The 12,222-nt window shown below is 43.0% G+C and overlaps 1 protein-coding gene across 1 annotated transcript in view; it reads left to right on the forward strand.

The window, feature by feature from the left end:
* The window catches only part of LOC144818753 (alpha-2-macroglobulin-like), a 1,363,397-nt gene that overhangs the window by 1,141,373 nt on the left and 209,802 nt on the right, over positions 1–12,222 (forward strand). Inside the window, exon 27 of the mRNA XM_078676468.1 lies at positions 8,988–9,144. Within this exon, the coding sequence (XP_078532594.1) occupies positions 8,988–9,144 (157 nt within the window). The remainder of the gene's footprint in view (positions 1–8,987; positions 9,145–12,222) is intronic.

The following is a 12,222-nucleotide window of genomic DNA, read 5'->3' on the forward strand; positions in this document are numbered from 1 at the left end:
ATGCCCCGTTGTGAAGGGAAACGATATGTCCTTGTCATTGTGTGCGTATTTTCAAAATGGGTAGAAGCTTACCCTACTCCCAAGAGTGACGCACTGACAGTAGCGAAGTGTTTACTAAAAGAACTGATACCTAGGTTCGGCATACCATACATTATTGAATCAGACCAGGGTGGACATTTCCACAATGAAATAATGGCTGAACTGTGTAAGGCCTTTGGAATAAGGCAGAAACTCCATTGTGCATACCACCCAGAGGCTTCTGGAATAGTGGAACAAGTAAATGGAACTATCAAAAACAGACTAGCAAAGCTGACAGATGCTACTGGCATGAACTGGGTGAAGGCCCTGCCCCTGGTCCTGATGGGACTGAGAAGTGTTCCAGACCGCAAGACAGGCCTAAGTCCCCATGAAATCATTATGGGAAGAGTGATGAGACAAGCATGGGTGCCAGGAAGCAAACTGTTGAGTATTACTGATGATTTGGTGCTTGAATACTGCAGAAGATTGGGTGACCAAGTGCGTTCTATCTCTCGCCAGATTGGAGACGACGGCATCCTTAATCCAACGACTCCTCTCCACAACTTGGTTCCAGGAGACTGGGTTAAAATAAAGAAGCACACTCGATCAAGCTGTCTGGCACCCAGGTGGGGAAAGAAGCGCCAAGTAATCCTGGTGACAACCACTGCAGTGAAAGTCGCAGGTGTTCCCCAGTGGATCCACGCCGGACACACCCAGAAGGTATTGCCAGACAAAGGATTTGAAGAACCAGGGCAACCAGCAGAGGACCCTGAAGAAGCCAGACCAGTAGCAACTGACAACGAGCAGCCCAGCACCAGTCAAGTTGCAGGAACAGCAGACGTTGGCCCAGGAGTAGTTGACTGCGAACTGCCAAGAAACCAGCCTGCTGAAGAGGTCCAGGAAACTGAGCCAGAAGTAGCTGAAGACGAGCTGCCAAGCATATGGCCAGAAGAATGGATACCGATGATTGATCTGACCGAAGATCCTATCAGAACAAGAGAACGACTTAGTGAAGGTAGAGAGTGGACTAGTCAGGAAAAGCAAGGCACAGGCGAAGAACCTCAGCCACTTGAGATTCAAATCAAAACTGAGGAAGGAGAAGGTCAGACAGGGACAGAGCACGTGATTGATACAGATCCAGTGAATAAGACTGAACAAATATCCGATACTGAGCAAGTACCTGAGACTGAACAAGTACCTGATACTGAACAAGTGCAGGATACAGAACAAGTGTTCGATACTCCTCCATTAACTCCTGATGTGGATAAGGGACAGACTAGACATAGAGTAATAGTTCGAGCAGAAGAAAATCAAGAGATCGAAGTGCTTGAACAGGATCAGATAGGGTTAGAAAAACGGGTTCAGGAAACAGAAACAGAAACAGAGACAATTGAAAGCCAAAAACAAAATATTCCTGAACAAGGCCAGATTTGCAACCAGGCAGAAGAATTCGATGCTAGCCCTGGAACTAGTCAGATAAGGGAAGTAGGAGAAGAAAGTGAAGAAGAATTACCACAAGATAAAGAGAACAAGAGAAGAAGAAAAGAAAGTGAAGTCCAAGTACCGACTAAGAGACTAAAGAAAAGAAACAACCTTGAGCCTAGGTTTGTAAAAAGATTGAGACTTAGGATAAAGACAGTGGAAGAAAAACGTGCAGAGGCAAGAAGAAGTGCTCGGATAGCAGAGCAAGAAGAAGACTCTTCCAAAAGAAGGAGTGAGCGAATAAAAAGACAAAACAAAAAGTACAAGTCTCCTGAATGGACACTGGTTTTGGAAGAACTTGAAGATCTTGATATAACTGACGTGAGCGACGGAGAACCTGTCCCAGAGTACTCAGCTGAAGAAGAAGACGAACCACCGTGAATTTGCACAAAGTAAGCTAGTTGTGTAAAAAAGTAAAAAGGGAGGGGTGAGAACACTCCTACTGAGCTAAAATGTCTGATTCAACAGTGAATGGTAGTCCTAGTTGCAGCTGTTTTAAAACGTGTTGCAAGGTGTGTATATGTAGTGTAGTAGTACTGATAGTTATCTGGATAGGATTAACAATTTTCATTCCCTTTGCTGTAAGTAAAGATACTAACATTGTCCCTACTGAAGTTGTAAATACTGACAGTGAGGAGCTGACAACACAGAGTGTAGAAAGACATGAGAGAGCATTGAGACAAACTAAACGAGACTTAGAAGCATCAGATGAGAAAGGACTACATTATCATGGCATGAAGAACAGGACACATTTGAATGTTTTCGCAAACTTGTTAATACACTATGTAGAGACTATGGAAATTGAAGATTGCTATGTCTGCATGAAGCTACCTACCTCTGTGGCTGAAGGCGTGACATACCATCATCTGCCATTAACTTATGGAATTTCCTGTAGCATTTTAGCTAGTTTATTTTACAAAAGGGGACCGTTACAGTATTATTACTCTAACAATGACGTGATCTTTTCTGAACTGCCTATACGTGGGAACTTGAATCCTGTACATACCAAAACTGACACCATAAGATATATGGGAGACTACTTTCTGACTATAGGGAACATTGACATAGCAGATGCACACAGAGATAACTTGACTTGTTCTTTGCGTGAGCAGGAAAAGATGTTCCTGAACATGGCAGAGAAAAGGAGAATTAAAATTCAGAAGAAGGCTAATGACGAAAGTCAGAAAAAGCCAAAGTGGGCAGAAAACATGGAAGGCACCTCATCTGGTGGAGCGGGTCCTGCTCTGTTGCTGGATTTTGAAAAGAAAGGCAAGCTATGTCTTCACCGCGAGAAGACTAGCTATTATAATAATGTTTTCATTGGTTCCAGTGAATGCGAACATAATTACAAGGTAATTGGAGGTTGGGGTTTCAAAAATGGGTCAGAGCCTGTGTTTCCTGGAATTTATTATATTTGTGGGGACAAGGCTTATTTCAAATTGCCGGATCACTGGTATGGAAGCTGCTACTTTGGCATTGTTTTCCCGAAAATATACCATGTGAATGGAAAAGCTGGAAGCAATGGAGATACTAATGGCTTAGTGCGTAGTAAAAGAGAAAGTATAGGTGAAATTATGGGTAGTATTTTCAGTGCACTGATACCTGGAGTGGGAGTGGTTCTGAACACTCACAGAATTTGCAAATTGTCTACTATAGTAGATGTGCTGTCTACTGAAACAGCTCATGGATTTCTGCTGGTCAATACCGAAATGGTTGCGATCAGATCAATGGTTTTACAAAATCGACTTGCTCTTGACACCTTATTAGCGAAAGAGGGCGGAGTCTGCCGGATGTTGAAGGCGCAACATTGTTGCACTTATATTCCGGACAAAAGTGTACAGATCAAAAGATATGTGAGAAACATTACTAATTTGGCAAAGGAACTCAAACCACTCGAGGTTGATAGTGCCTGGAAGAGACTGGTAGATGGTCTTTCAAATGTAGGTCATTGGCTTGCTGGCATAGGTAAAAGCTTATTATTCAAAATTCTGATGCCAATTGGTATTATAGGTTTTATTATACTTTCCATTTTCTTATGCTGTAAATACCGCAAGCGCACCAGAAAGCACGAGGTTAATGCAAGAGGGGTGAAACGAAGTGTGGATGAGATTGAATTAGAGGAAGTGAATGATCAGATATACAAAAAGGTGAAGACTTCTCACCCTGCTAAAACTGAAAGAGAAAAGTTAGAGCGATTGTTGGAAGAAATAGAACTTTATAAAGTGTGAAAGAAAGTTGGCATCTGGTTCCATTATAAGTTGTGATGATAGTAAATATCATCAAAGAGGGGATTGATGAAGCAAAGCTTCGCATATTTTGCGGCTTGCCGAAATCAAGAACCTCATTTATGTGTAATAAGGTAACCCGTGTATGTTTTACTAACGTTTATATTAAGATTGAGTAAAGTTTAAGACGCTTGCCTATGTGTATTTCTAATGAAATTAATCCATGTCCTCTAAAAATGGCCGCCGCTTGTATTTTAGTTACTGCGCATGCGTCAGCCACACTCACGTGTCCTGACGCGTCTGCAGAAGTGGAGGGAAAGTTATGCGCATGCGTAATTCATAGCTGTGCTTATCATGTGGTACTGCTCGTGCCACTGCTCTTGTGATCGTGTCAATATAGCTAACATTTAAATTGCATAAGTTTATTTCTTGATGATGAGTTAAAAGTACAAACCCTGTGATGTGTTTTCATAATGACATTATTATGTATTAATTTGTTTTCGCTTACTTTTCATGTACCGCGGGCAATGGGGGTCTGAGTGAGAGGAGAGCCATATTGGAGGTCCCTTCTGCGCCTGTGCGACATTCGGCAGCACGAGGGACCTTGGCTAATGGAACATAGCCAGCTGGCAGTGATGGGCGAGATGCTCCTGAGAAAGTCACCTCTGCCCTGCGAGAACAGCGAATGTGGCTTCTTATATGTTACATTGTATTGATGCGCTACTGTTAGCTCATGGGAACCCCAAACATGCTAGGCGGTACCAAAATATGTAAATGAAGGCTTCAAATCGCATATTGTGATTGGTGTGTTACCCAAATCCTACCTTAGGACCAATCGAAATTGAGGGATTCTGACACTTTGCAACATTGGGGGGTGGTACACTGTCCCAAAACTGTATATCTACCCTGGGTTCACCTAGTGAACCGTCCGACTTGTCTGGTTTAGCTGACCTGTCACTGACCCAACGCACTCAATAGGTGACTGAAGATACAGAGCGCTGCAGTGCACTCTGTCCGAATTTGACCATAGACTAAGGTTTTACTGAACCTTAAAGTGCAGACAAGGCACTTAGCTGGGAGTTCGCTGACCCAATCGGGGTCTTGATCGATATCTGCAGAGCGGGTGGAGCGCAGGCGTTGCTTCCTAACTGTGGGTTCCGGTCCTGTCCTGAAGAGGGTCCTGTCCTGAGGGTTTGCTGTCCTGTCCTGAGGTCCTGTCCTGATTCTTATTCCGAGGGTATCCTGTCCTGTCCTGGGTGTCCATTCTGCACCTGCTGTCCTTTGAGGGTATCCTTCCTTGAGGGTTTCCTGTCTTTAACTGACCCGTGGCCAGGGTTTGGTTTCCACACCTTTCTAGGTAAATACTGCTCTGAAATCTCTTGAAATTCTTGCACCTTCTGAATTTCTAACTTTTGCTTCAATAAAGTTCAACATTGCATATGTGATATTTTCCATGCCTTTCCGCAAATATTGAAAGTCATTTAAATCTTTGCAAAGTGATTCCTATGTCTTCTCATTTGTTAGAAATTATATTTTGCATAGCAGTGTGTCATTTCCTGATATGGTCTAGAACTTCATTGCCTAGGTTGATCAAAGGCCCTTTCACCTTGAGTGAAGCGTGTTATTCATTATAAGTTCTTCTATAATCACACACACTTAGTCTATCACTGTTTTAGATAATACTGACTTGTATAAGTATCTTTTCTCGTTACATTTTATTAGTACGTTGATGATTACTCTGCCATTATTTCTTTATGCATATGTGATTTACATTTTCTTGGTTATTGATTGCCTTATTTTACTGTATCTCATGCAAGAAAATATTGAACTTTAGATAAACATTTTAAAACTTCCAGTTGTCCGTGGTCATTTACACAGTATTTGAATGTTATTGGTTGGGTTTGTATTTTGCTGCTTTTCTTTACAGCTAGCTCCCTGATTCATTGTGGTCATTAGGCACCCGCATCGGTGGATGGTAAGTCGGGTGCACTGAGAATTGGTAGCAGGGAACACACACACACCAAATTGGTAGAGCTCGTGAAGTCACCTGATTGATGTATATGGTGATTTGAAAAGTATATGGGCCCTGAAGCCGGAAACGGCGAAAACTATTGGTCGGGTGGCCTCGCGCGCTCTATCACTTACAGTGCAGAATTGCAAAAATGGATACATTGCAATGATACATTAAATGTGTTATGACCGTAAAAGTGCAAGTGCTTACAGTACAGAACATCAAAATTTGAATATGTGACAAAAGATCATTGAATGCATTGCAATAGATTATGATTAAGAAATATATCAAAACAAGTAAAATAATCAGTTAAAAAAGGATAGAAAATATGGTAGCCAAAAGGAAAGCCCAGATAAAGTGTATTGGAGATCCCAGAATAAAAGGGTCGAACCACAAGCAATATTATAAAGCCTAATGTTACTGCCTAGCTCTCATTTAGAGGGTTGGTAAAGTAGAAAATAGAAGCCATAATACACGCTGCTGGGGAATAAGCAATAAACACAAGGCCTGTCCCTTTTTTTTCCCAGCTCTACGTCAGTTTGAACCCATTAACAAGTCAAGAGTAGTGCCGGTATATTTGCAGGTGATTAACACGGTGACACAGTTTCAAATGTTACACTTACTTGCGAGGGGAGCCAAAATGATTTAGTTTACGGGCCGGCTGTCGATTCCTCAGACTCCTTTGCCTCTCCAACGTCTCAGTGCACTCCCTCGGCAAACGTGCAAGGACGGTGCGCTGCCGGCGGCGGCCCCCCACCCCGGGCATGATCAGACTCCGGTTCAGAAGGCGCAGTAGTTGCTACACAGTGGGCTCCAGCGGCCGCCGAGGTACCGGCGTGGGGTTGGAATTTCCCCTTGAACATGAACCCTTTCTTACAAGGGAAACGCTCCTCTTTTCAGCGCTCTTCATGTTAAGAGGCAGAGCTGCTAACGAAAATATGCTGTTTATATTTTCCCCCGGTACCAGTGGCTCTGGAAGTAGAGGAAGGAGAGGGGGGCTGGAATACACCCAAACTTTACAGGAAGACAACAGGCCATTAAGAATGCAAAGTCCAAACCGCCTTTCCAGGTGTTTGTTCAAAGGCCTGCAGTAAATATGAAACCACTTTCTCACAATCTGCAATGGTAGTGTTGCTTGGCTACCAGATCTAGGACTGTGTTTGCCTAGCAACAAAATGTGGGAATTTTGTAACCTGTCTGCTTTGCCACAGCATAGTTTGAAATGTGAAATTAGACCTTGCATTTATTAAAGACAGACAGAAGCAGTACTAAGCACGCAGTGGTCTGTAGTTTTCCTTGCTATGAGTATGGATCCATAGTGCCTCGCATACGTGGAGCCAGTGGCTGAAAGTCCCTCTCGTAATGTTGCACCACATCTCACCTGTGCTGTGCGGCAGTTGGTTCTTTAATGATGGTCCTTGCAACCCCCACAATTAGAGTTCTAGATAACAAGCAAACCTAGAATTGGGGACAACATAACTGCCACCACGATCTGACATATAGACCAGTCGTGCTTTCAGTTAACGCCACTTTGAATTGCATTCTGGGACTTGTAGTTTTACTCTCCCTCGTAAACTCTGTTTATTTACCCGGGCGGCCCACATGTATTGCTTGTGCGACCTGAGCTTGCAAGTCCTAAAGGGTTGTTAGGTAAAGGCCAGACTTGGCCGGGGCCGGGGGTATCACGTGACATGGCATTACTTGGCAGCTCATTTACTCGCATGCATTACGCGATCTCTAGCTGTACCCTGCCTTTTCAGCCCCAGTTAAATAAATTAGACTTTTGATGCTCCAGCCCTTTAACTAGGATGCAATGTTTTTGTCCCAACTACTTGTGCACATTGGGATGTCTCCGGAATTCTCGCTCAAAACAGAAAAGCATGTTTATAAGTACAGTTTTCTGTATTACAGATCGATATATTTTGAGTACCAATATAATGGTACTCAGTGTATTAAACTCCGAAAGATGCGAACTTTGGCAAAGTCTTTTCAACCGATTTGCTATGCCAAAACTATAGAGCAGCAGCAAAAAAATAATAATAATGCAAAAACATTGTGATATCTTCAAGGATGCTAGGGCGGCCCAGTGTTATGATATATGCCTTGCCTTTTTTATCTACGATACCAAGATGGCAAATGTCTCCAGAAGCAGTACATTAAAAAAAATACATGTAATGTCTAATATTTGTTTCCCTCGTCTTCATTGCTTAATTTTGCTCGCAAGAAAGTGTCACTCATAGTCGTTGAATGTCACTCATAATTGCACTGAAATTATGAAAGTGTCACATATGAGCAATCTGCAACCTTGGCAGCTATGAGACAGCACCCTATTTATTTGATAATTACCTCCTTTAGTGGCACAAGACCCCTGTAACAAACTGTTATGGTAGCCAGGAACGAGAGATGTAAGATTAAAATGCCAGTGATGAGCTGGAAAACAGTTAAGAAATGATGAACTCTGAAGGGATGTATTAAGGGATTGAAATCAATCAGAGATTGGCTACCATGACCCCATGGCCGTTAATTACTTTAATATGCTGTAGGTGCCACTAGGCCTTATCTTTTGCTCGTGTTAACCATTGAGCAGGCTCCTGTGTTACACTCAGAGAAGTTCCTCTATTCACTCCTGGGATATCGAGGGCCTGAAGTTGTCAACTGCAGTCCTGAGTCGCAAAGTACGTTTGTGTGCGTGACTTCGCTTTTGCTACACCTGGCATTTTGGAAAGAAAAGCAGAACAAATAAGATGTGCTGAGATTATACCATAAAGCAGGTTTATTCGTTGGATTTAAATCAGTTCTAATTTGAATTTATGGTTTCCGGTGCTTGTCAACACCTGCACTTATGAGGGTGTGCCACATAGTGGCGCTGTTTGTCTAGATTAGAGATGAGGACAACACCAGTTGTTTATTAATTTCTTCACACATTAAAAATGACTATCACTTAAGTCATTCTTATCGCTTTGAAGGCCTGCAATAGTCTGAATTTTCTCACTTGTAGGAGTGTGATGGTTAGTAGTTGTGTTAGTACTGCCAATGGCAGTGCTGGCAGTGGCAATGGGTGGGGCAAGCTTCAGGGGCCTCCTGCACAGGGCCCTGGCACTTATTCGTTTACAAATTAAGTACTGATAAATGTCTTATCCAAAATATCTTGTGTGTTTTGCCATTGGATTTGCACTCACCCACACCTTTCACTCAAACTCATCTGAACAATGTGTGAAAGTCTTTTTTTCTACTTGTTTGAATTCTTACAGGCTCACAGCTTTTGTTCTGAAGTCCTTCGCAAGGGCCAAATCACTCATCTTTATCAATGAGCAACTGCTTTCCAGGTCACTGGAGTGGCTCTCGGCAAGACAGAAGGCAACGGGCTGCTTCCAGGCTGTCGGACAGCTGTTTAACAATGCAATGAAGGTGATGTATTGAGTGGTAATGGGGGGTGGGGGAAGGTAAGTGAATTTGTGGATGCGCGTAAGTATGCATAATCTGTTTTGTCAGGATAGCGAGGCAGGGTACTGGACAGTAACCAAGATGGCTGCTCGTCTTTACCACTGGTGAGCCAGGGCCTCAGGTACTATTGCACTTCGTTTGTATCCCATTGTATGCTTGACTTTCCAAAGGTAACACGTGCAGAATGAAGTAAATCGTGGAAAATGGTGGGCAAACTAGGCATTTCATGATCATCCCTCATGCCTCGGATCAAACTCGTGAGCAGGAGGAAATCCTGGGAAAATGTGAAGGGGGAAGTCATGAACCTATGACGTTTCCCAGTTTCCTCCCAAGATGCTTGCCCCGAATCAGGCACCCACTCCTGACTAACGATGATCTCGCCCCTCCCTTAGTACGAGGTTAACACTGGTCCCTGATAGAAAACTTTGACAAGACTGGACTGTTGGAGTCAGCTGAAAATAGGTCTGACACACAGGCCTTTTTTCCTGTAACCATAGTGGGAGTCCTGCTCTCTGTAATTACCATTTTCAGTGGTATCAGCAATTACCGGCTGCAGGATCCTAACCCAAAACCTGGGGCACTCCTCTCGAGGCCCTATGAGAGATTAAGGGAGGATTAAATCCATTTAAGAATTTGGGGAGTAGGTTCAGAAAGATGAGACAAATTAAAGCTTGATGAGGAGAAGGTGAGGTTAGGCAGGGAGCTATTCACATGACAGACTGCAATCCAGGGACAGCTCGCTCATAATGGCATCAGGGTTTCACCCTCCCTGTTTTTTGCCTCTTTTTCCAAGCTAAAGAAATAGTGAACAATCATCCTATATATATTATCATTATTATTATTAATATTATTATTGATAATAATAATATTATTTAAAACATTGACAACCGTGGCTGGTAATTCTGGGGCAGGGAAATCTGTGTCATGGCTTGTGCATGAATGGCGTCTGCACCAGTCACCAGGCATCAGGCAGATTGTCAAGGGCTGATGAGAGCACAGCCCTGGCTTCAGGGGCCGGTCACACCTCAGGGCCGTCCCTCTGATGGCGGGCTATGTGTCATCCCATAAAATGAACATGGGCATTTTGAGCATCAGCCCTGCAGTGCCCGTGGCAAGGGGCTAATCAGCTTGTCACCAAACCCTTTCCCAACTTGTGTGAAAGCGCAAGAGGCTACTCGAGGTAGCTGGAAAATGGAGGCTGGGTAGTGCACTCGCGTGGCCCACATGTTGCAGGGACACGTGATGTACGCACTCACACGCTCCAGCTTCAACGTTTCAGCTTCAGGTGGGATCTGTGCGCCTACTTGGAGGGTCAAAGATGCGATGGCACCTAAGATACGGAAGCAAGCCCCCCCCCCCACCACCACCCGCCGCCAACAGTTGAGGATATGTATAAAACGTTCTCGAATGTTCTATGCATATGTGGGGTTGAGTGTGTATGTGTGTGAGAGAGAGCATGTGTGGGAGCAAACGTTTGAGAGAGACTGCAAGAGTGAAAATGTGTGAACAAGAGTGTTAGTGTGAGTGTGAGAGTGAGCACGACAAGTGAGTGTAAGAATAAGTGTGAGTGAGCAAGAAACGGTGACAGCCTGTGTGTGACAGTGCATGATACAGTGAGTGAGTGAGTGAGTGGGTGAGTAAGTGAGTGAGTGAGTTAGTGAGTGAGTGAGTGAGTGAGTTCACTGAGTCAGCATGTGAGTGAGGCGGTGTTTCAGCATGTGAATGAAATAATGTGCGAAATGTCAGTGAGATGTATTATTCTAGCAGAACACATTTCTGTCTCCAGGACGGGATCTTTCATAAATTCCCTGTTGTTAGGCTGGAAACATGACAATATTATTCCCATAGTATTATACAAATCAATTAAATTAAAGTGCTTCGTTCACCTCCTTTTGGCTTGGATCCTAAGGTTCAACTAAGGAGCCTATCCATGTTTTTTTTCAGCGTATATCGAGTGAGCCAGTCAGCAATGGAGGTCTTTCTCTTTTTAAAACTAAAAACATTTTTTGTTACTGAAAATCTTTTTAACTTTCTGTTTTTTTACGAGGCTTTCCTAGGCAGCTAAGCCTCTGCTGCTGGCTCGAGCCGCATTTTAGATGAACCTCCTAAAAACCTAACCTTTTAAACACTACAAATCTTGGGTTTCAAGATCCCCACAACATATTCATTTATGCTTGAATACAGGTCACATTTGCTACATTTGTAGGGGAGCTATTGAGAAGTCTGTCTCAAAATTTGCGTAACTTCCAAGAACGGTAGCCCCTCTCCTAAGAGGTATACGCCTTCAGAAGAATAAAAAATCAAGAAAAAATTGTCTTTGATTTTACCTTTATTTAAAAAAAAGGCCAATAAGAAAATATATTGTATACATCTAAAGTTTATTGGAAAGGCTGGCACTTCTTCTCTCAGTCCCTCTGAGATCTTTGTTGACATTCTTCTCTTAGTCATGTCGATGTTGTCCCTTTGCTGCTGTGTAGATCTTCACTGAAAAATAAGTGATGGATTTGGAAAGAAGAGACCTGCTGGTGGTTCCCCATCCATAACCGCTCCTTGCAAAACATCGCTATGAAGTCCTTTCCAGTGAAGCAGATGGACTCTCTTCCATGAGACACTTGATCACAAGGCCTCCTGTATTGATTATGGCAATATCCTTACAAACGGTGCCAGTCTCATCATAATTTCTTTTTAAATATGTCTTTATTGGCATTTCACACATTTCAACAATTGTCCACATATTATCGCATAGATATACTAGCACTTGAGTTCACAATGGTAACAGCAACATGACAATTAACAGCGAGCTACATAGAAGTCATACTGGCATTTGTATATAGATATAGTCGTCAGTCCAGTGATACAGTAGGATGAATGGCCAGTAGCGTCCCAATCAATCGAGGTGCTGCTAAAAAAGAAAAACATACAATACTACTATTTAAACAAAACTGCAAATAACTCGGAAGTGGCAACCCAATAATAGTAAAGGGAATTTAGAAAAACATTACATATAAAGGAAGGACTTCTGCGGAGGGGATGGCTAGCCCG

This window comes from Lissotriton helveticus, chromosome 2_1 (assembly GCF_964261635.1).
Source record: "Lissotriton helveticus chromosome 2_1, aLisHel1.1, whole genome shotgun sequence".
NCBI classification, from domain to species: Eukaryota; Metazoa; Chordata; class Amphibia; order Caudata; family Salamandridae; genus Lissotriton; species Lissotriton helveticus.